Below are 20679 nucleotides of genomic sequence, written 5' to 3'. Positions count from 1 at the left end.
TTGAATTAACTGAGGTTGAAGATGCCATAAGCCAAAGTTTAGGGGGCAAAGCACCGGGACCAGATGGTCTTCCAATTGACTTAATTAAAAATAAACCCAACTTCTGGGCACAACTTCTTACTAATATTTTTAATAATCTTACTGACTCATTCATTCCTGACTCCTGGTCTTATAGTACCATAGTCCCAATTTTTAAGAAGGGGGACCGGACGGATCCGAGTTGTTATAGGCCAATTTCATTGATCGATAACACCCTAAAAATTCTGGGTAGGGTAATATTTAATAGGATCAATTTATGGGCAGAGGAAAATAAGGTCTTGCACTCATCCCAGCTGGGGTTTAGGAGTAATGTTGGCACGGTAGAACAGTGCCTCAACCTTCACCTGATTATTGGCAAGTATACAATAGCTAAAAAAACACCAATGTATTTAGCATTCATGGATCTCACGTCAACCTTTGATTTTGTCAACAGATCACGGCTGTGGCAAATTCTTCTGAATCTTGGGCTAGACGACCAACTGGTTTCCTTTTTGGCATATTTACACAGAGACCTGAAAGCTAGGGTGCGCATAGGAAGGAATGGCGAGATCTCGAAGGCTATCAAAATTGGCAGGGGGGTCAGACAGGGCTGTGTCCTGGCCCCGCTTCTTTTTATATTGTATATCAATGATCTAACCAAATCACTCTTAATTACAACTGAAGACGTCCCAAATATCAAGGGAAATAAGATCCCCGCATTGCTTTATGCCGATGATGCCGTGTTAATGGGGCGCACTCCTAAAGCTTTGCGCGCCTTGGTCCACGGCTTTGTGAATTTCATGGCAACTCTGGGCCTATGTACTCATTTAAAAAAATCATTTTTAATGTCATGTGGGTCCAAGAAATATTCTAATTTTTCAATTGTGTGAATGAGGAGCAAGATGGCGGCCGCAACTGTGGCCGGTTAAGCAAGTGCTCTCCACCTCCACAGCGCTTACCAAGTTTCTGTTGGCGTTCAACCATTTGCTCTAGCCTAGGGTCCAGCAATTCGGAGGCTCCCGGTGCCTTGGCCGTCTGTGGTTTGTAGACTTCTCAGGGTTGCTGCAGCTTGAAGAAAGAAGCGCTCTCCGCATCTCCTGTATTCACCACGGTGCTACATTGTAACGGTCGGTACCGATAGCGGCAGTCCAGGAGGGGATATGCCGGGGAAGAGTGCGACGTCACGATCTGGCCGCGGCAGAGGGGCTGGGCAACCCGCGGGTTTTTCAAGAACGAGGCAGATGACAACGGCGGACAAGCCGGCGGAGAAGGTAGCCGATAAGATAAGTAAATTTAATCGGCATGAGGAAATCAGTGCGCGTCACCCCCTTCAGACAGGAGTTACCGTTCCTGCTCCGGCGTTGATGGAGAGAGACGCTGCACATAATATCCCAGCGATGTTCAAAATAAATAAAACTCGAGACGATGTGGCCTCGACCAGCACGCTAAGTATCAGTGGGGGGGGGTCACCCCAGAACTTGATCACACAGGGCATGCAGCAAGGTATACGGAAAACTCCGGTAAGCCCAATTTTGTCAAACTCTGAAAAGGGGATTCTGGGAGATGTGGTCCGTGAAGGATTGGTCCAAGGATTGGTACAACTGAACACGGAGGCTGAAACTATTATACAATAACGGCAGCAGAATACTGAGGGGGCTGTAACTGTCTCGGGACAGTCTGGTGCTGGTCTCTTGGTATTGGAACCTGATGCTAAATCTGGGAGCGCAGAGGCGACAAGAGAGCTGCGTGATGTGCCGGACAAGGTTTCGATAGTTGAGGACTTTTTCTCTCTATCTGATAGGTCCTCAGTAGATAGTGCTGTGCAGGACTGGCTGGATGGGGGCAATAGGGGGGGTGAGGAGGAGCATTTGGAGGGCTCTATTGATGCTATGTGCCAAGGTGATCAAGTATTCAGGGGAGGGGAAGAGAGAGGGTCAGCAGCCTCTTCTGCCTGGGATGAACAGAACTCTCCAAATTACGCTACCTCTGCCATATCGGGGGGAATCACCCCTGCCCCACAGGACCAACTAGTGCGAAGAAGCTCAACTTTAGTACCAGTACCAGCACTAGTACCAGTATCGGAGGAGATTACACTGGCCACCATCTATGACTTAATCATGACTCACAGAGCAGAGACACAGGCTGGGCTTTTACGTACCCAGAACGCATGTAAGCGACTGCAGAACTCAGTAAGACGGGTGGCTAAGACCTGCTCGGAGGTGGTTATAAGGATGAGCGAGGCCGAAACAAGGATTTCTACGCTAGAAGACGAGCTATGTGCTCAGAAGGAAATAGACGGGTCCCTTAAGACACATAGGGATGAACTTCTCTGGAAAATAACGGATCTTGAAAATAGGTCCAGACGGAATAACCTGAGAGTACTGGGAGTGCCGGAGGGGAAAGAGGGTGCGGACCCGCTGAGGTTTATGGCAGAGCTGTTTTCAGAGGCATTTCCAGAGCTGGGGCATTGGGACTGGCAAAAGGAAGTTCAAAGGGCACATAGATTTCCGTTTGTACAAAAAAGAGTGCAGGGTCCAGAATTTCCTAGGGCTATTTTGATCTCGCTGTGTAATTTTAGAGCGAGAGAGGAGCTCTATGATTTGGCACGGCCAAATAAAAGGAGAAGTGCTAAGGGGTGTGAGTTTTTTGTCCGACCGGATTTTTGTCAGGACACAGTTGGGCAGCGATGGAGGCTTAGACAGTTGATACCAGAGTTTCAGGCTAAAGGGGCTCAGGTGTTCCTGCAAAACCCGGCAAAATTGAAGGTTGTCAAGGGTGGTCGTAGTCAGTTTTTTATTTCAGAGATAAAGGCAAAAGAATATCTTTTGTCAATCTGATAAGACCGATAAGACCGATAAGTCCATATGGCTTGTGTCTGTTACTAGTCGCCTTGTAGGGTACTTTGTGAGGGATCTTTGTGAGGGGTACTAGGATATTCTGGAGGGGAGTGACGCAGTCCTCTTACATTCTTATTGGGGATGGCCCCCTTGGAGTGCTTGTGGATAGAAGCAGGACAGTCGGAAGGATGTAGGATACTGTGTTTCGAATGTTTTCTGAAGGGATATCAGGTGGATGGTTGGACAACGGTTCTTTTTCTTATTTTGAAGGTGGTTTGGGAAGTGGAGGACGGGCACTGGGCTTTATCATCACTAAGGGAAGGAATTCCCAATGCTTCTTACGGGTGGTGTGAGGGGTGGGGGGGGAGGGTGGGTCTGGGGGGGGGATGGGTGGGGGGGAGGGGGAGGGTGGGTGCAGGGGTTCATCGATTCAGCAAGGAGTACAGCCTTTATTTCGTATACTCTCTATCAGGCCATCTCTGTTAAAGTATGCAGGTTTATATACGCTAAGATTAAAAATGGCTTTAGTACTTGAAAGGAAATTTGCTGTATCAATTGTATTTATTCTGTTGGACGTATCAGATGTTATATGCCATGTAAGCCGTTGGGAGAAAATTCGAGCCTGCTGGGGTAGACAATATAATGTCAGGTTTCTGGCATCAAATATGTTAAGGAAGTATGATGAAGAAATTAATATGCTGTACACTTAACATCTGTGGGCTGAATGATCCTGGGAAAAGAAGAGTGTTGTCCAGAATTATATACTTAAGCTCATGGAATCTTTTGTGTCTGCAGGAGACACATATTGCATGGGCAAATAGGGCATGGTTTGGCTCTTTGGGGCTTGAGCTATTGGCCTGTACCACGCAGACAGCTAATACTAAGGGTGTTGCGATTCTTGCTAAAAAAGGACTATTTAAATTGAAGAAGTATAAGGTTGATAATTTAGGACGTTGGGTAATGATAGAGGCAGTGGTATCTCAGCAAGTTATTACACTATGTTCGATATATGCCCCGAATTCAGATGACCCAGGCAGTTTTCAAGCAATTAATACAGAATTAGCCTTTTATCCACACCCTATGATCGTCTGTGGTGATTTAAATATACATCTCCATTCACAGGTGAATTTGAGGACAGCCGAAACTTATTTTGGTAGGAAGCCGCGAGGCTTCAGGAGCCTGCAGGCGTTTGCTCAGGATCAAGGGCTATATGATGTATGGGCAGAACTTAACGCAGGCCAGGACGGATTTACGTATTTTTCTGCCCCACATGGGAAAATGGCACGACTAGATTACTTTTTGGTATCTGGTGTCGTTTTATCGAGGGCTTCAATTAAGATACTTCCTAAAATTATATCAGATCACAACCCGGTAGTCTTGGAGTTCGATTGTTTAGGTCTAATGGCTAGATCACAGAAATGGACATTTGATAGAAAGCTTTTGCTATGTGAGGATTATTGTAACTGGATGACTAAATGGATTCCTGAATTTATTCAGATGCATATTGGATCAGCTAGGATAGACATTGTTTGGAATGCACTGAAGGCAGGGATAAGAGGTGAGACATTAAGAGTTGCCGCAAGGAAGCGTAAGATAGAGCGCGCAAAGGTTATAGATAATTTAGGGATTCTCTCTCGGCTCGAGCAAAAATTGGTGCAGGAAATAAACTCTGGAGGGAGTGTCAAGGAGGTTCAAGCCGAGGTTGCTGCTTGTCGGGCGGAAATCTATCAAGGTTATGCGGATGTGTCTGCTGCTAGCTATCAAATACATAGGAGAGAGCTCTATGAGTATGGGGAAAGGGTTGGTAAGGTCCTCGCTAACAGATTACGTCAAAAGGAGGTTGACTTTGGGATAGCTAAGATTAAAGATTTTGATGGTAATATGGTGGAGACCCCTTCTCTGATTCAAGATGCTTTTAAAAAATACTATGAAAAATTGTACACAGCAGAACCGGTCGTAAGCGCAGAGAGGTATTTGGCGGGAAAGGTCTGTCTGGGGGTAAAGGAACAGGACAAAGAGGCATTAACGGAGGAGCTCTCTTCGGAGGAGATTGAAAAGGCAATGATGTCTTTAGCATTAGGGAAGGCTATGGGATCAGATTCGATCCCCTTGGACTTCTATATAAAATTCAAGAAGAAACTAGAGAGGATAATGACCCTAGTATTCCAAGCAGCATTTGCCGGGACTCCCCCGGCTTCTTGGTCTCAAACCGTGATAGTAGTGTTTAAAAAAAAGGGAAAGGATCCTCAGGAGCTCTCTTCGTACAGACCTATCTCGTTAATAAATGCCGATAATAAAATCTATTAGAAATGTCTGGCAATGAGACTGGGAACTGTGATCGGCCCCCTTGTCTCATTGCAACAACATGGGTTCATCGCCGGGAGGGGGACTACGGATCACGTTAGGCGACTCATCTCAGTATTCGACTGGGCCCAGGCGATGAACACTCCGGTTGGGGTGGCCCTGTTGGATGCTGAAAAAGCATTCGACAGGGTCTCCTGGGAATTTTTATGGGACGTAATGAGATGGAAGTCGTTTCCTAGCGGGTATATACGGGCAATACAGGTGATGTATCTAACACCAAGGGCAACTGTCCGAGTGGGGGGAGAGGAGTCACAGACTTTTTCGGTTAACAGGGGCACACGGCAGGGGTGCCCCTGTTCACCACTTTTGTTTGCTCTGTTTATAGACCTTCTCATCGAAAGCTTAGAGGCGGACTCGGGAATTCCACCGGTAATCTCGTGGTTATACTCAGTCAAAGTCCTGGCATATGCTGACGACCTTGCGGTTTTGTCGTCAGATATGAGTAGTGCTATGCCTAGAATCGAGGCTATAACTGGAAATTTTGGTATAGTGTCTGGTTATAAATTAAACTTGGGGAAGACCCAAGTCCTGCACTCAGAGGCTGGACTCCCAGCTGAGCTAGGGGTGGGGGTGGTAACTGAGGCGACGTATCTGGGTATAATTATCTCACCTAAAATCCAAGACATCCCGAGTATCAATGTAGAGCCGATACTTGCCTCTTCAAATAAAACTTTGGAGAGAATTAATCGGTTGCATCTCTCCTTATATGGAAGGGGCAACGTTTTGAAAATGTCTATTTTTCCTAAGTTGTTATATTTGTTTCGGGCCATCCCTATCCTCTTTCCAAAAGAACTATTTGACAGAATAGAACGAATGTGTTCACGATTTCTTTGGGGCTACCGTCGCTCCAGAAGGGCAATTAAATGGCTCTATTTGCCATTGGAACGTGGTGGTCTGGCTCTCCCAAATTTGTATCTATACTACTCAGTCTCGCTGTTTCAATTAATGGGTGTCTTGATTTGGGGCAAGATGGCTGTGCTGGATCCCGCCTTTTCTCCGTCTATATACGAGTGGTGTCTGGGGAACTCAGCACAAGGGTTACTATTAAAAGTGCTAGAGCCAAGCTATTATAAAAAGACAAGGTTTAAAATTGTTCAGGCGGCCTACTCAGTCTGGAAGAGGTTCCGTAAATTGTTATCTATTCCTAGTATTATACGGTATACACCTCTAGACTCGACTGTCTTATCCACTGTGGTGTTCCAGGATTCTGTTATGCGTAGGTGGTCAAAGCTCGGTATTAGGGTAGTAGGAGATTTGCTGGAGCAGGATGAGATGGTATCCTTTTCAACATTACAAGACAGGTGTGGGGTTGGAAAGGCGGATTTCTTTAAGTATCTGCAATTAAGAAGTGCTTTACAGACAGCAATAGTGGGGGGGAAATGTCATCCTTCACGAATCCGTATTTTGGATTTAATAAAAGGGAAATGCAAAATAGGGCAATTATATGTGGAGCTTATGCTAATAGAAACTGACGATCTGGGTAGGCAGGAGGCTATATGGGAGGAGAAAGTGTCGATAGCTAATCTGGATTTACAGTTGGTAATGCGAACCGCCAGCTCTATCTTGCTCTCTGGTAGTTTCAGAAGTCAATCATACATGGCTACGTTCAATCTGTATTATACGCCAGCAAGGATAGCCAAGTGGAAGGCCGGTAAGGGGACTAACTGTTCAAGATGTGGACTCTATGCAGCAGACTCGTTGCACATGTTTTTTTCTTGCCCTGTCTTACAGCCACTTCTTTCGGATATCGAATGTTTTTTGTCACAATTTTTGGGTATACCAATCTCTGTTACGGCCTCTCTGGTTCTGTTCGGGATAGAATTTAGTACAGATATGGGTAGGCAGGTGTTATCTAATAGAGGATTTAAGTTTATTTGTATGTCAGTCTTGAGGTCTTGTATAACTTCCCAGTGGTTGGATTCTGAGCCTCCCGCCTTCACAAGTTGGAGGTCAAAACTTATTGCTATATATAATACGGAATGGGCATTGTACAAATTAAAAGGGATTAGGAAAAAAAAGTTGGGGGCGGCCATCTGGGAGCCGATCAGAACTTGGATACAGCAATGACATTTAGTAATGTACTATTGCCTCGATTGTTTTTGTTATGCCAAGAAATTAGAGATGTGTATATCTTGATCTTCTCTGTTTTTTTCTCATTTAACTCTCTGTTATAAACAATGGTCTGTATATAATGAATTGTGTTGCTGAATCGAGAAAAAACTCAATAAAAATAAAAATAAAAAAATAAAAAAATTAATAATTTTTCAATTGTTTTAAACTCAAATCAATTGATAAGCATGTGCACTTTTCCTTATTTAGGTCTGGTATTCGCATCAAATGGTTTATGGAATGATCACATTGCTCACTGTAAAAGGAAATTTACCAATTCTATTAATACAATTTTGAGCCTACCAAAGCCGAAAAACATAGGGGTAGTTCCTTCTATTATTAAAATTTACAGATTACAATGTGTACCAACTGCTACATATGGTGCAGAGGTATGGGGGAATTCCATCTGCACACCCATTCAGTGTGAAGAGAATAGATTTTGTCGTAAAACTCTGGGAGCCCCTTTCTTCTCTTCCACATATGCTAGCCATAGCGAATTACATCTGCCGTATATAGTAGACTTTATAAAGGCTCGCCCGACACTGTTCTGGTTAAGAATTTGGAAGAATAAGGCTGCACAATTGACCAGAGAGATAATTATGGACTGTTTGAATTGTGACAGAGGGATGGATATACCGTGGCTGGCAGGAGTCCATAAAAGTTTGATAAAATTGAATATGGAACATTTGTTCTTAAATCCTTTAGATCATAGCCCCGTTAATATTAAAACTACAGAAAGATCACTCTATGCATCTTTTAAAAAAATAAGACTAGCAACTGAAAATAATAAAACTTCAGTTGCTAGATACATGCAAATTGAGTATGTAACCCCAGACATGCCTAAATATCTTTTAAATCCTGTTGGTCGCTGGGAAAGGGGCTTATTCTTCAGGCTAAGAACAGATACAATGAAATATTTGTTGTCATTCCCTACTGGCTATACAGCCAATCTTGAATCCTCCCTCTGCCCATGTAATAATAGTTCGAAACAATCAATGTTACATTTCTTATTTTTCTGTTCTTTTTACTCTTCCCCCACAAAAAATGTTTTGATTCCATACTTTAAGTCACAATGTGTTTCGGACTATAAGATTGCTTATGACATGGTGCTTGCTATCAATAATGATGAATTGTGTTTTAGAGTTGGATCCTTTTTAAAATTGGCGGTACGTCCTCGTAATACCATGTATTTGATATAATCCCGCTATTTGATGTGCTTGTTTAACTGTATTTTTATATTGTGTCATATTTTTAACTGTACTTTTATGGATATAATGTGTTTATCCGAATAAAGTTCACATTCACATTCATGTACCCCAAAGGAAACCCCTCCTGGAAACCGTCGATCAACAACTTTGTGTCCTCTCTGATGATATTACATCAACCACTTGTCAAGCCTGTCAGGCTTAATTGACGTATGAATCTTTGTCCATTTTGCCATGTGCCCTTGTCCTCCCCTATTTCCAGCTGCTGGATTTCCCGATTGTCCATTACATTTCCTTTGGCATTGGTTTTACTATCCTGGCCGTGTACCCTGTGCATTCCTCCCACCCCATAGCACTGGACAAGTGAATGTCTTCCCGAACATACTGAACATTCGTGATGGAACTTACAGAAGTCTCTAGTACATGAGCCTTTATTGAGGTCTCATCATGTCCCCATTGTTCCCCCACGCCTTGGCCGCGGTCCCCACTCTCCCCTTGGGTGGGGTGGGGCTGAAAGGGTTGATACACCAACATTAACCCACTCACTGTGCATTTCATCTTGCCAAACTTAACTGACCCCATTGTTTGCTGGCATGTCAGTGTCAATTTCACCCCACTTCTCCTCTGTGACCCATGCCACCATTGCCCTAAGCTCCTGATCATAATGTGACCCTGCATACCCTTCGTACGTGATGTGTGCCATGCAAATTACGTCCATGTATTTAAAGAGGGATACACACTGCTCTGGATATGTTTCGCAGTACAAGCTTGCGAAAATGAGAAAAGCCACCGTCCAATTCTCTATTGTCGCCACACCGTCCGCTCCACGCCTCGCCAGGCGCACCATGACCCGCGCACTTGGGGTGAGCTTATCCATGAGACCTTCCTCAGCAAGCAGGCAAATTGCTTCTTGAACGTGAAAATCCTCCATAGCTAACTTTCACCACCTACACTCAAGAAAGGCAGACAAAGGTCCCTGACTTGATACTGATGGCCACTGTGTCACCTGCAAAATGGTAATTGGCCTTATAAAATGGCCGGGTAATTAATGGGCTTAAAGCCCAACGCAGCCCAGCCCAGCTCAAAAGCAGCCCAAAACAAGACCGATGCAGCCCGGGCTGCAACATGTCCCAAACTCCCTGGGGGGCACACCTCTCTATGGTCTCCTGCCCCCAAAGAATATAGAAAATAGAGTGAAAAGGTACAAAAAGGGAAATGGCAACAGTCATAATAAAACCGCCAATGTTCATGTCCTATGTGATGAGTGTGTAGTCCTGAAGTATTATCAGTAGAAGCAACACATGGACTGATAATCTTCTGCTTTGAAGATAGACTGCAGAATTGAAGCTGGACTGTCCTCCAGACAATGAGGCGAGAAATACACCAGTGCAGGCTCTGAGGTAATAGATTTAGCACGTCTATGCTCTGCAAGAGTACATACCAAAGATGGCTGCAACAGCAAAGGGCCTGGCAGCGAGGAGGAACCAGGAGAGTTTGTGGTCAATCTGAGTTCAGAACTCTTTTATGTTTATATTGACAAACATGGCGGTAAGGGGTTAACTCTACAGGAAACTGACACGTTGCCCTTGGAGGAACTATGAAGGATTGGTTTATGTTATCACTGGTGGCCATCTTGGATTGGGAACCGTTCCCGGTAGCAGCATTCATCTTGAAGTGATTTCTCCTCCAAGAGGGAACTGCTTTGTTGGAAAACAAGCAGTGCAAATGCCTGGATAGTGTGAACCATCTCACAAGCTATTATTTATCAAGTGGAGTTGTAGTAATATGTTTTTTTCTGTATTGCCAGTATTTATACATCATTGACCTTTACATGAGCGACACAGAAGGAGTTTGCATGGTAATGTGAAACCAATCCGAGACATAATTACACAGCGGATGGGATGACGATTGCATAGTTACAGGATACAAGAAATCCTTTGAGCAGGGGTGCAGAGTACAAGCTAGTGTCATGCCCTGACTGACAACTAGACATCAGTACTGTACCAGTGTAGATTTGGTCCTTCGCGAATGTCAACCAATGGCATACTCTGACTGACAATGAAATGTTCAGTTTTACTGAAGTGAGCCCAAAAATATCAGTGCTGTGCCAGTGGATGTCCTGGATGTCTGTATGTCCATCCAGGACCTCAGCCAATGTCAAGCTGCGGTCACTGGTGGTCTCTGCTTCACTATTCTCTACTTGTGCTTCCAAGCGCTCAGCCAGTGCCATACTCTGGATACCAGGGGCCTTGATAATTCTGACTTGAGATCCCCAGTAGTGGAAAATGCTTTTACTTTCCTTGCACACGTGTCAGGTGGTGAAACCTGATGGAAACTGGACCAGGAAAACTGCAGTATACGGAGTGGGGGGAAAACCTGGAGTATTACCGCATTATCTAACATTTTAAGCTGCAAACTTGGGAAGGAAAACTGCACCCACTAAATACCGCACCCTTTCCTGGGGCACCCAGGGAGACCCTAAGAACCCGATTGGAGGTGGTATTTATAAGAGGTGGTATTTCCTACACCGGGGATTCACCCGCGACCAAGCGTGGGTTATGTACAATGAGTAGAAATTACTTCTTTTAATGAGTTTTGTGGCCACGAATGGAGCATAACAAGCAGATTCCGTATTTCCTGCACCAAATTCTGCCTATTTTGCCTTTTCTAGGCTGTTTTCCGTGTCTGGGTGTTGACAGCTGTTTTCTGGCAAAATATACTAGTAAAAAATTGCCATTTGAAGTGCAGTTATTATCACAATCATACATCTCCTGGCAGTCAAACTAACATCCAACAATAAAAAAGGAAATTAAAAAAAGGTAAAGATGGGTCCTAAAAAAAAAAAGATTTCCTGCATGCCCGGATACTTACCTCAATGATATTGTTGGTAGTAGATATTGTGGAGTCGATATAAAGACATGTCAATATTTAAACTCTGATTTTCTTGTAAAACACGGCTGAATGAATTACCTCATGTAACTCCGTGTTGTAGCTTACGAGTATGCCTAACTGACAGGAGTAAATAATGTTTCAATGGCGATAAATAAGGCTTCTATTCCTTGTGCTTAACTGATAATTGAAAACGTATTTTTTAAAATTTTAAATTGGTTATTTGCGCAAACTTTGCCAGATGCATTTTAAGGAGGGCTTGAGGCGCCTTCATTTTCAGCCTCAAACGCCGGTGGGGGTGTACATGGACGCTAAGCCCTGTTGCTCTGTTGCCTCCGCAGTATGTGCATTCCTACATCAAGGACTTGAGCACAGACCTCTTCCTCGAGCTCCTGCACCATCTGTCTCAAAGTGCAAATGTCTTCCGGGAGACCATCAGGCACGACCGCTGGAGGCAGATGTTCACCGACCTCTTCCTGGTCTGTGACCATGGGAAGGTAGGTGGGGTGCGCGAAGTCCTCTCTGCTCCGGATGAGGGGGGGGGGGGAAGGAGGGGAGTGGTAGGAAAACGAACTAACAAATGGGAGGAGTTTAATGAACTTTAAAGAGGGGTTTAGGGATGGACACACAAATACAAACACACACTCAGGACCGGATTTTGGGCAGTGCGACCGGTGCAGCCGCACCTGGCGCTTACTTTGATGGGGCACTGTGTTTAAAAATACCTTATGGGTTTAAATGCACCTGAACTTCCTTGTGCGTCCAGCAGTTGTCAGGCAATAATAAAAATGTCAAGATAACTCTGGTGATTGATGTTACTGCTGGTGAGAGGTCGATTTGTTGTCTTGTGGCAGGTTCTACTCATCATAAAGTAGCGCAGAGGGTGAATGTGCTTGCTGCAAATAGCATGTATCATGCACATCACAAAACTGAGTGTGAGAGAACTATGGGTAGAGCGTAGGAACTTAAAAAATTAAATGTACGTCAGAGAGGGGCAATGGAGATGTGATGGGCACTTTTGGAAAGTAGTAGTGCGGGAATTTGTGGAGGTGGTCATGAGGAGGGGGGCAAAAAAGACTGTCGGCCCCTGCGCACACCCACAAAAGAGTAATACCATCGCTATTCCCAATCTACACTTCTAAAATCATTGCAGCCCTAAAGGTCAGAAAACAGGTGTAAATGTACTCCAGCTCAGTCTTGGAGCAAGTCCAGCATCTTGGCACATGTACCCTCCTAGCTGTCTCACTGAACCAGTCTTTCAGCTGAATAAAACTCTTATTACATCTTCGAGCCCTACCTGCTCCGTCCAGCAGAGCTGGCTCTCACATAAGGCCGGCTGGCCTAGTGCCAAATGAAAGGAAAGCCTGACAACAGTTCTTTCTTCTTGGGTGATGGGAAGGGCTCTAAAGGCATTTTTTTTGTCTGGACGCTGAAACTCCTTGCACCATTCCTGACTGTGTAGTCACAATCACAGTACCATACTGTAAAACCTCTGAGGCCAACTTGACAAACACGAGCTTATATGGTTTCGGCTTTTAGTGTGTTGGGAGAAAGCATTGGAGAGTAAATTGGGTACACTTTGAGAGTATTTGAGAAAGACTTGAATATGATACACCTACCTGCATGGCTGGTAAAAAGGATGTACTGCAAAGCGCAGAAGTAAAAAGGTAGCGAGTTCACACCTAGCTTAGGGCCACCTCTCATTTTTTTTTTTTTTAAATCTATTTTTTATTAATTTTGTAACCATAGTTGCAAACTTACAGTACACTGACATATGTATGCCGCAGTCGGAACTCTAATTTAGGGCCACCTCTCATGGCCCAGAAAAATATTACAAACCGAGGAACAAAGGGCAGGGTTGGGGCAAGGCGGCTGGCAGGGAGTGAATGGTGAATACATGTTAACTGAGTCTTAATCCTTCTTGCTTCCTTTCCAGGTTGGCGTCTTGGACCGACAGAGGGTGCTGTTGCTTCTGGAGGCTTTCTACGACAGCGAAGGGTTGGAAGACGCAGGGTGGGGTTTTCGGAACCCTCGGCAGTGTGAGTATAGAGCACGGCCAGTGCTTAATTTGAGCCGGTGGTTTCCTGTGCTCGGCACATGGTGGTGCTGTTTGTGTAATTTAAAGATGAGCAGAAAATCAGTTGTTCGATAATTCAGTATACATAAAAAATGACTATTACCTGCCGCCCAAGCCATCTTTAAAACTTTGGCGGCCTCGAACAGTCTCAATTGTCACACTTGTAGCAGTGTGATGGTTAGTAGTTGTGTAAGTACAGTGGCAATGTGTGGTGCAAACTGCTGTGCTCTCCTGACGAGGGCCCCGGCACTTATGTTTTTACAAACTATGCACTGAGAGCACCGTGGCGTTCTGGAATTTGTGGGAAGGATTCTGGGTCTGTTCTGGCTTAGCACTTGACAGGGAGGGGCAACTATCAGGAAGATATACCCTGGCAATATACACAGGGAAGCCCAGTATTGGCCCACCAGTCCGGATCCATGCCAGATTTCAGGATAACCCTCCAAAATGTAATTGATTTCTATTTAGATTCTCTGTATGTTTATTTATCGTATGTGGCTACCCTGCAGCTCTGGGTCTTCGCATCATATTGTCTCTTCACTTGTTGCATGCAGTAGTCCCACGATTCAAACTTCCTTGGAAGGATGCAGTAAAATGTCACTAGCCTCATGAAACCACAGTACTCTCAAATTTGTTATCACATCACTGAAAAATGATGCTTTCTGCAGGTACATGCAGCCTTTAAACTGTAAAATAGCAACTCATTCTATGCTGATTTACTCTGGCAGAACATAGGTAATTTTTTTCTAATGATGACCAACCCTGCCGTGCCTATTTAGTGAATGTGATGAATTGTAGTATTTTTGTATTGATGGAGCCTTATCTTACACAGGGCCCATGATTGAGTTCCGTGAGATGGATCCGACCGAATTCTGGGCTGACTTTGATGAAGCGCCAAAAGTAATTTTATCAGAAAGATCCCTGAAAGCCGAAGAATCCTCAGAGGGCCTTGAAGTCCGTGCATCTGGGGTCATCTCTGGTGCTTTGAAACAAGTAGGATCCCAGACCGATTGGGGCGTGGACTCAGTGACTGAGCGACACAGTGTGGAACATGTAGGGTCAGTACAGGAGAAGAAAAGTAGAAGTGATGGGGCTGTTGACTCAATAGGTGAACAACACAGTGCTGGTCGGGCAGGATCAGTACAAGGGAAGAAGAGTGGGAGTGACAGGTCCGTGGATTCAGTGGGTGGGCAACACAGTGCTGGTCATGCAGGGTCAGCACAAAGGAAGAAGAGTGGGAGTGACAGGTCCGTGGACTCGGTGGGTGAGCAACACAGTGCTGATCGGGCAGGGTCAGCACAAAGGAAGAAGAGTGGGAGTGACAGGGCCGTGGACTCGGTGGGTGGGCAACACAGTGCTGGTCGGGCAGGGTCAGTACAAGGAAAGAAGAGTGGGAGTGACAGGTCTGTGGATTTAGTGGATGAGCAACACAGTGCTGGTCGGGTAGGGTCAGCACAAAGAAAAAAGAGTGGGAGTGACAGGTCCGTGGACTCGGTGGGTGAGCAACACAGTGCGGGAAAACTTGGATCAGTAGAAATGAAGAAAAGTAAGAGTGTGGTCCTGGGTGCAGCAGGTTCAGCAGTGTTCTTTGGTGGGAAATTGACGGTGACTGATCCCGCTATGCCGATCCTGAAGGAGAATACAAACACGAATGCTGGCAATGGTGATCTACCAGCAGACCCAGCACAAGGAAGCCCACGTGGTAGCCATCCTCCTACCAGAGAGCCCAGTACAAATGTGCAAAACATAGCCCCAGGGAGGGAACCTAGTGCTTCCAGGCAGAGTCCTTCCCTAGTGATGGATGCGCAGCCCGAGGGGGACGAAAAAACAGTAGTTCAGTCAGCAATATCCTCCACATCGGCAGACAGAGTGAAAGACGGTGAGAGTATTGCTGAGGAACCCACAGCTGTTGAGGAACATGGTGCTACTACAGTGACCGAGGAGCAACTGCAGAAAGAATCTTCATTAGATGTCACCGAAGAAGCAAAAGACTCAGAAAATCAGAGAACAGGTAAACAGATGGTGGTGAAAGTCATGATCTCAAATACCTGTTGGGTTCAATCAACAATAATAACATTATATGTGTATAGTACTGGCCCAAATACAGAAATAGTGGTCAAGGACTGATAGTTACTGTAAATCACAGGTCAAAGGCGAACATAGTCAAGCCTTAACTTACTGTAGAGTACAGGTCAAAAGACAGGCATTGTGGTCAAATACTGGATGGTACTCTGAGTAAGAAATAAAAAAGAGCAAATAATGGTCAGGACTGGGAGTTACTATAGATTTTAAAGGTCAAAGACAACAAGAGTGGCCAAGGATGGAAAGTTACTATTCAGTACAAGTCATGAGACAAAGATAGTAGTCTAGGACTCTGAGTTACCATAGAATACCGGTGAAAATAGTGATCAAGGATTCAGGGCTACTTGAGGGGACAGTTCAAAAGACAGAAATAGTGGTCAAAAAGTGGAACTTACTGTAGAGTTCAGGTCAAACGATAGAAACAGCAGTGAGACTAAAACTTTGAATGGGCAAGCGAAAACTATTTAGACTGGGATAGATATACTAAGGAGGGGTTACTATTTTGGGATATTGAAACTTAGGTGGATATGCCTCACCTTGTATTGTTGAAAATGTTCAATCACAATGATTGAAACCAGGAAACATTGTTCAAAGACTGGGAGTTATTGAAGAGCACAGGTCAAGAAACAGAATAGTCAAGGACTGGGAGATTTTGTAGGGTACAGGTCAAAAGACATAGTGGTCAAAGGATGAAAGTTATCGTTTGACAACAGTTCTAAAAGACCAAAAGAGTGTTCATGGACTGGGAATTATCATACACAACACGTCCAAGACAGAAATTTTGCATAATGTGTGAGACCTATCACATAGTACAGATCACAAAGAAGACATAGTGAACAAGGCCTGAAAGTTATTGTAGAGTACAGATCAAAAGACTCAAATTGTGATCATGACTGGAATCACATGAGGTCTGCATTGGGAAGTTTAAGTGTATGTACTCTAGGCCAAGTGATCTTGCAAGGTTTCTCTGGAGGAAGGATCCAAGGTCCAAACACCAGGCCCAGTTGTGTAATTCACAGGTAAGGTAAGTAGTGCCTGCCTTTATGATTTGATATTAAGTGCAGTGCGCTGTACCTGTCGTTTGGCAGTGTGGTCTCACAACTCGTGGTTGTATGTATCTCAGTTTGACTACTTTATTGTGTTTACTGTGTCAAGACGTGAGGACACTAAATTTTATATTTTTCTGTAATTATAATAGGAGATGTGGGCGTGACAAAGGAGCTGCAGGACATTGACGGTATCCCCTGGTCAGGTAAGCTGAGGCATCTAAGTTCTTCAGATTTTTTTGCATGCAATGTCTTGCTTGTACACCTCTCCCGTCATCCAGAAGTATAGGCAACTGGTCACATGTGTTTTCATGTCTGTCGCCATCCTTGCCCTCAATGCAGTCTCTGAAATATTTCCTTTTCTATCCGGTACAGGAGACCTCTTGACAACTGACCTGGCTCTAAAGTATGGGTCTTATGGGAACAGAAGCCTGGATGAGTGGAGCGTGGCGGCCTCGCGATTTACAGGTAGAGTTGTCGTTGTGGCATATATTGTCAATGCTTCACTTGATTCAGGAGAACTTGCAGTGCAAGACCTGGGCAGAAACCAGTACTATTTCCAGACTCCTGATCTGGTATGGGTAGGAAATGTCTGGAGAAGCTTCCTATTTGGTATTTAATACACTGTTTAGTATATTTGTTCACATTTGTAAACAGATAAGAGAACCCTTTAATGCCGTGGAGCCCTAAGGACTGTATAAATCTCATGATGATGATGATGATGAATTGAGGCATAGTATCACATCATTAGGTGAAGTACGGAAGCTGGATTTAGAACTCAGGTCTCTGCCTGGGTCCTCAGTCACTCAACTCAACCACTAGAGAACTGGCTGTTCAGAAGGGGTGTTTTTTGTTGTTGTCCTCATGTGGGTCAACTGTTTTCTCATAACCTACTGAAGGACACACAGCAGATTGTGGGTTCATTATCTTGCAGTTGTTTGGTACTCGCTCATACTAGTAGGAAAAGCTAGACTGCATGTTAAGAAATACAATGAGAAAGTACTTTTAAAAATAACTCTTCAAGTCAAAAAGAGTTCTACAGAGCCCTCAAAGGTCTGTCTCCATTTGAGAAAAAGACTTTAAGGGAACCTGTAGGGAACTCTCATCATATCATTACTGGGACAGAAAGTGCTGTCTAAATCTTCAACTGAAGAAATACAATTGGACAACATATGAAAATCCACATCAAACTGTACATAACATCTGCTCCCTCAAACAAACACTCATTTTAAATGGAAGACTTGTTGTAGGGAGTAGCCAGGCCCACATTTCACCCTCAGTATATTTATAGAAAGAACAATATCTGTCCAATCAGAAACACAGGTAGGAAATACCATTGGTGAAATGAGAGAGTGTGCATGTGTGGTAAAGCAAAAAGGGTTGGCACAAATAAAAGAAGCAAACAATTGTTATTTACTGAGGTAATCCACCAGTCCTTAAAAACATGTAAAAAGAATTAAGATTATGTCCTATACAATCTTGTTAGACCTGGCACTGACATCCTTGGCGTTGTTTCCCCCTACCTTTTTGCCTTCAGATCTCCTGTTTTTGCTGACTTTGTTTATGCAGGTCTTAGGACTCTGTGCATGTTATCACTGCTAACCAGTGCTAAAGTGCAAGTGCTCTCTGTTCAAAACATGGTAACATTGGCTTATACCCAGTTGGCATATTAAATGTACTTATAAGTCCCAAGTAAAGTTCACTACATGTGCCCAGTGCTTGTACATTAAATGCTGCTAGTGGGCCTGCAGCACACATTCCCCCACCCACAAAAGTGCCAACTTAAGTAGCCCTTTAAACATGACTCAAGCCTGCCATTGCAGAGCCTGTGTGTGCAGTTTCAACCTGCCATGTTGGCTTGGCAAAATAAACCTTTTGCCAGGCTCAAACCTTGCTTTTAAATGCACATATTTCACCCCTAGAATTGAAATTTTAAATCCTAACTTATGGCTAAATTGAATTTTAAATTGCAGGTCTGAAAATGGCACTTTTAGAAAGTTCGAATTTTCTTGCCATAGCTCTCTGGTCACATGACAGGGTGTCGTTGTCAGCTGGGCTTTGTTTATTCCTCCTATACAGCCTTAGGTCTCAGGTGTGACTGGATAGGCCACCACTGGCAGGATGGGAGGGAGGAGCTGCTGCCAGCCTCACTTACACCTGAGTAGGCTGTGTGCTGTCTCCACTCAAAATGCTGCATACTCCCTGTAGTTAGTCCGGAGCCAGGGTCAGAAAGGCAATGAATCCCTGGCGCAGGCCCTCGCATCTCTCGTTGACGGCAGCCTCAACGACGAAGACGGACTTTGCATAACAGCCTCGCAGCTGTTCAAAACGTACGCATCGGCCTGACTACGCACTGCATCCCTGACTCTGGTTTTCGCACCGCAAGCCCTCGTCGATGGGATCCTAGATGTCGACGCAACAGGACCTCGTTCCACGGCCTCGGCGCATCTCTGAACCGACTCATCGCCTCAGCTGCACGTCGCGTCTTTCAAGCAGGTCCACGCAGCGCTCCGCCTACCAGGAATTAAGATACTCTTTTCAGCAGGCCTAACTGGATCCCTGTAGTCAGCCCATGCTCCATCGCGGTCGGCCTCAACTTGTGACTTTGTCCCGGTCCTGCGCAACTAGCTTTACTCCTTTTGATGCTATTCTCTCTAAAAGAGTTAAAAATTCGTAACTCCAGTTCTACTGATTGGATGTTTGTTGTTTTGGTCTTGTTTTATTAATTAATTTAAGCTCTGTTTTACCAACCTGGTGTGAATCGTTTTGTGTGGTGTTTTCACTGTTTTACTGTTAGAAGTGTTGCACAAGTCCCATACACATTGCCTCAAATACAATACAAATGCAATCCACATTGCCTCAAAGTTAAGCCTGACTTCTCTGTGCCAAGCTACCACGGGATTGAGCACAGGTTAATTTAAGGTTTGCTTATGCCTTACCCTGACTAGTATTGTGGTTGCTGCTTGACTAGGGCTCACAACCCAGTCAACCAATAACCCAATTAATAAGAATTCCTTTTGCCAGTGCTGGTCAATATTGGTGCCGGAGGGCTGGAGTTATAGCATATTTATTTTCAGGATAACCACTAACTAGAAATAATAATAATAGAAATAATTTCCCATTCCGATTCATTGCATGGAAATATATATTTTGGAGATATTCTGAAAAACTGATATGGCTCTGGGCCTCACAGGCCAATGATGCCTTATACAATTACACATCTCCAAACCAGGTAGAGCATCAACTTTCTAGCATCTTGACGAGCTTCCTGTTATATAGCGGGTAACATACAAGGCAACTGAGATCATGCAATCGTTCTGAAATTGCAAATATAACATCATTAGTGGATTTGGTATACAAAGAGAAAGTTGCCCTAAAGTTGCTTTCAGCCCACAATCACCACACACAACACTCAGTGGTGCTGAAACAATTTCAGAGTAGGGGTGCTGACATCAATCTTATGCCACTGAAGTCATAGGAGTCGTGAAAAATCCAAGTATTACAAAAAGTGTAGTAATGAACCACGCCCATTCATTAGGATAATGGTGGGTGCTTAGTGTGTGTCTAGCTGGGTATTTTGGAGAGCATTCTCCCAAATATGTGGCTAGAGCTTAGTGTGCTAGGACACTGCCTTTTACGGAAATCACATTTTTCATTGAAATGGCCTCTCATTTCAATGTTTCCTGCTGCTGACATATTTTGAAATATTTGTATTTAAATGTTGTTGTATTTTACAAAACATTTCCCATCCTGCAGCCGTTCCTTCCATAGTTCCTGTAATGGAGCAACTGTGGGTCAGTGCACTGAGGTGGAGTGGCGTGTCTGAGCCAAGACCACTAGCATGTGGACATACTTCTTTGGTTGCAGGGAAGAAATTAGCTCCTCTCCAGTTACTACTCCTAGCTATTGGTGCCCTATGCAGCTTCTGGGGCATGCCTGGACTAGAATGGCGTCTGAAAGAGGGTATACAGGGATTATATATGAATAGCATACCCCCTTCAGTACGTTATAAGGATATCGCAAATCTTTGAGGAGTCACCGAGGTGACCATA

The 20679-nt window shown here is 44.4% G+C and overlaps 1 protein-coding gene across 4 annotated transcripts in view; it reads left to right on the top strand.

Moving 5' to 3' along the window:
* The window catches only part of EFCAB5 (EF-hand calcium binding domain 5), a 592664-nt gene that overhangs the window by 430978 nt on the left and 141007 nt on the right, over positions 1-20679 (top strand). For all 4 annotated transcript variants that reach the window (XM_085649237.1, XM_085649235.1, XM_085649236.1 and 1 more), the window contains exons 6-10: positions 11764-11919; positions 13359-13461; positions 14332-15510; positions 16780-16833; positions 17003-17095. In XM_085649237.1, the coding sequence (XP_085505363.1) occupies positions 11764-11919; positions 13359-13461; positions 14332-15510; positions 16780-16833; positions 17003-17095 (1585 nt within the window). The remainder of the gene's footprint in view (positions 1-11763; positions 11920-13358; positions 13462-14331; positions 15511-16779; positions 16834-17002; positions 17096-20679) is intronic.

Source organism: Triturus cristatus, chromosome 3_2 (assembly GCF_964204655.1).
Source record: "Triturus cristatus chromosome 3_2, aTriCri1.1, whole genome shotgun sequence".
Lineage (NCBI taxonomy): Eukaryota > Metazoa > Chordata > Amphibia > Caudata > Salamandridae > Triturus > Triturus cristatus.
Note: the sequence above shows the minus strand (reverse complement) of the source record. Positions and strands in the feature narration are given on the sequence as shown.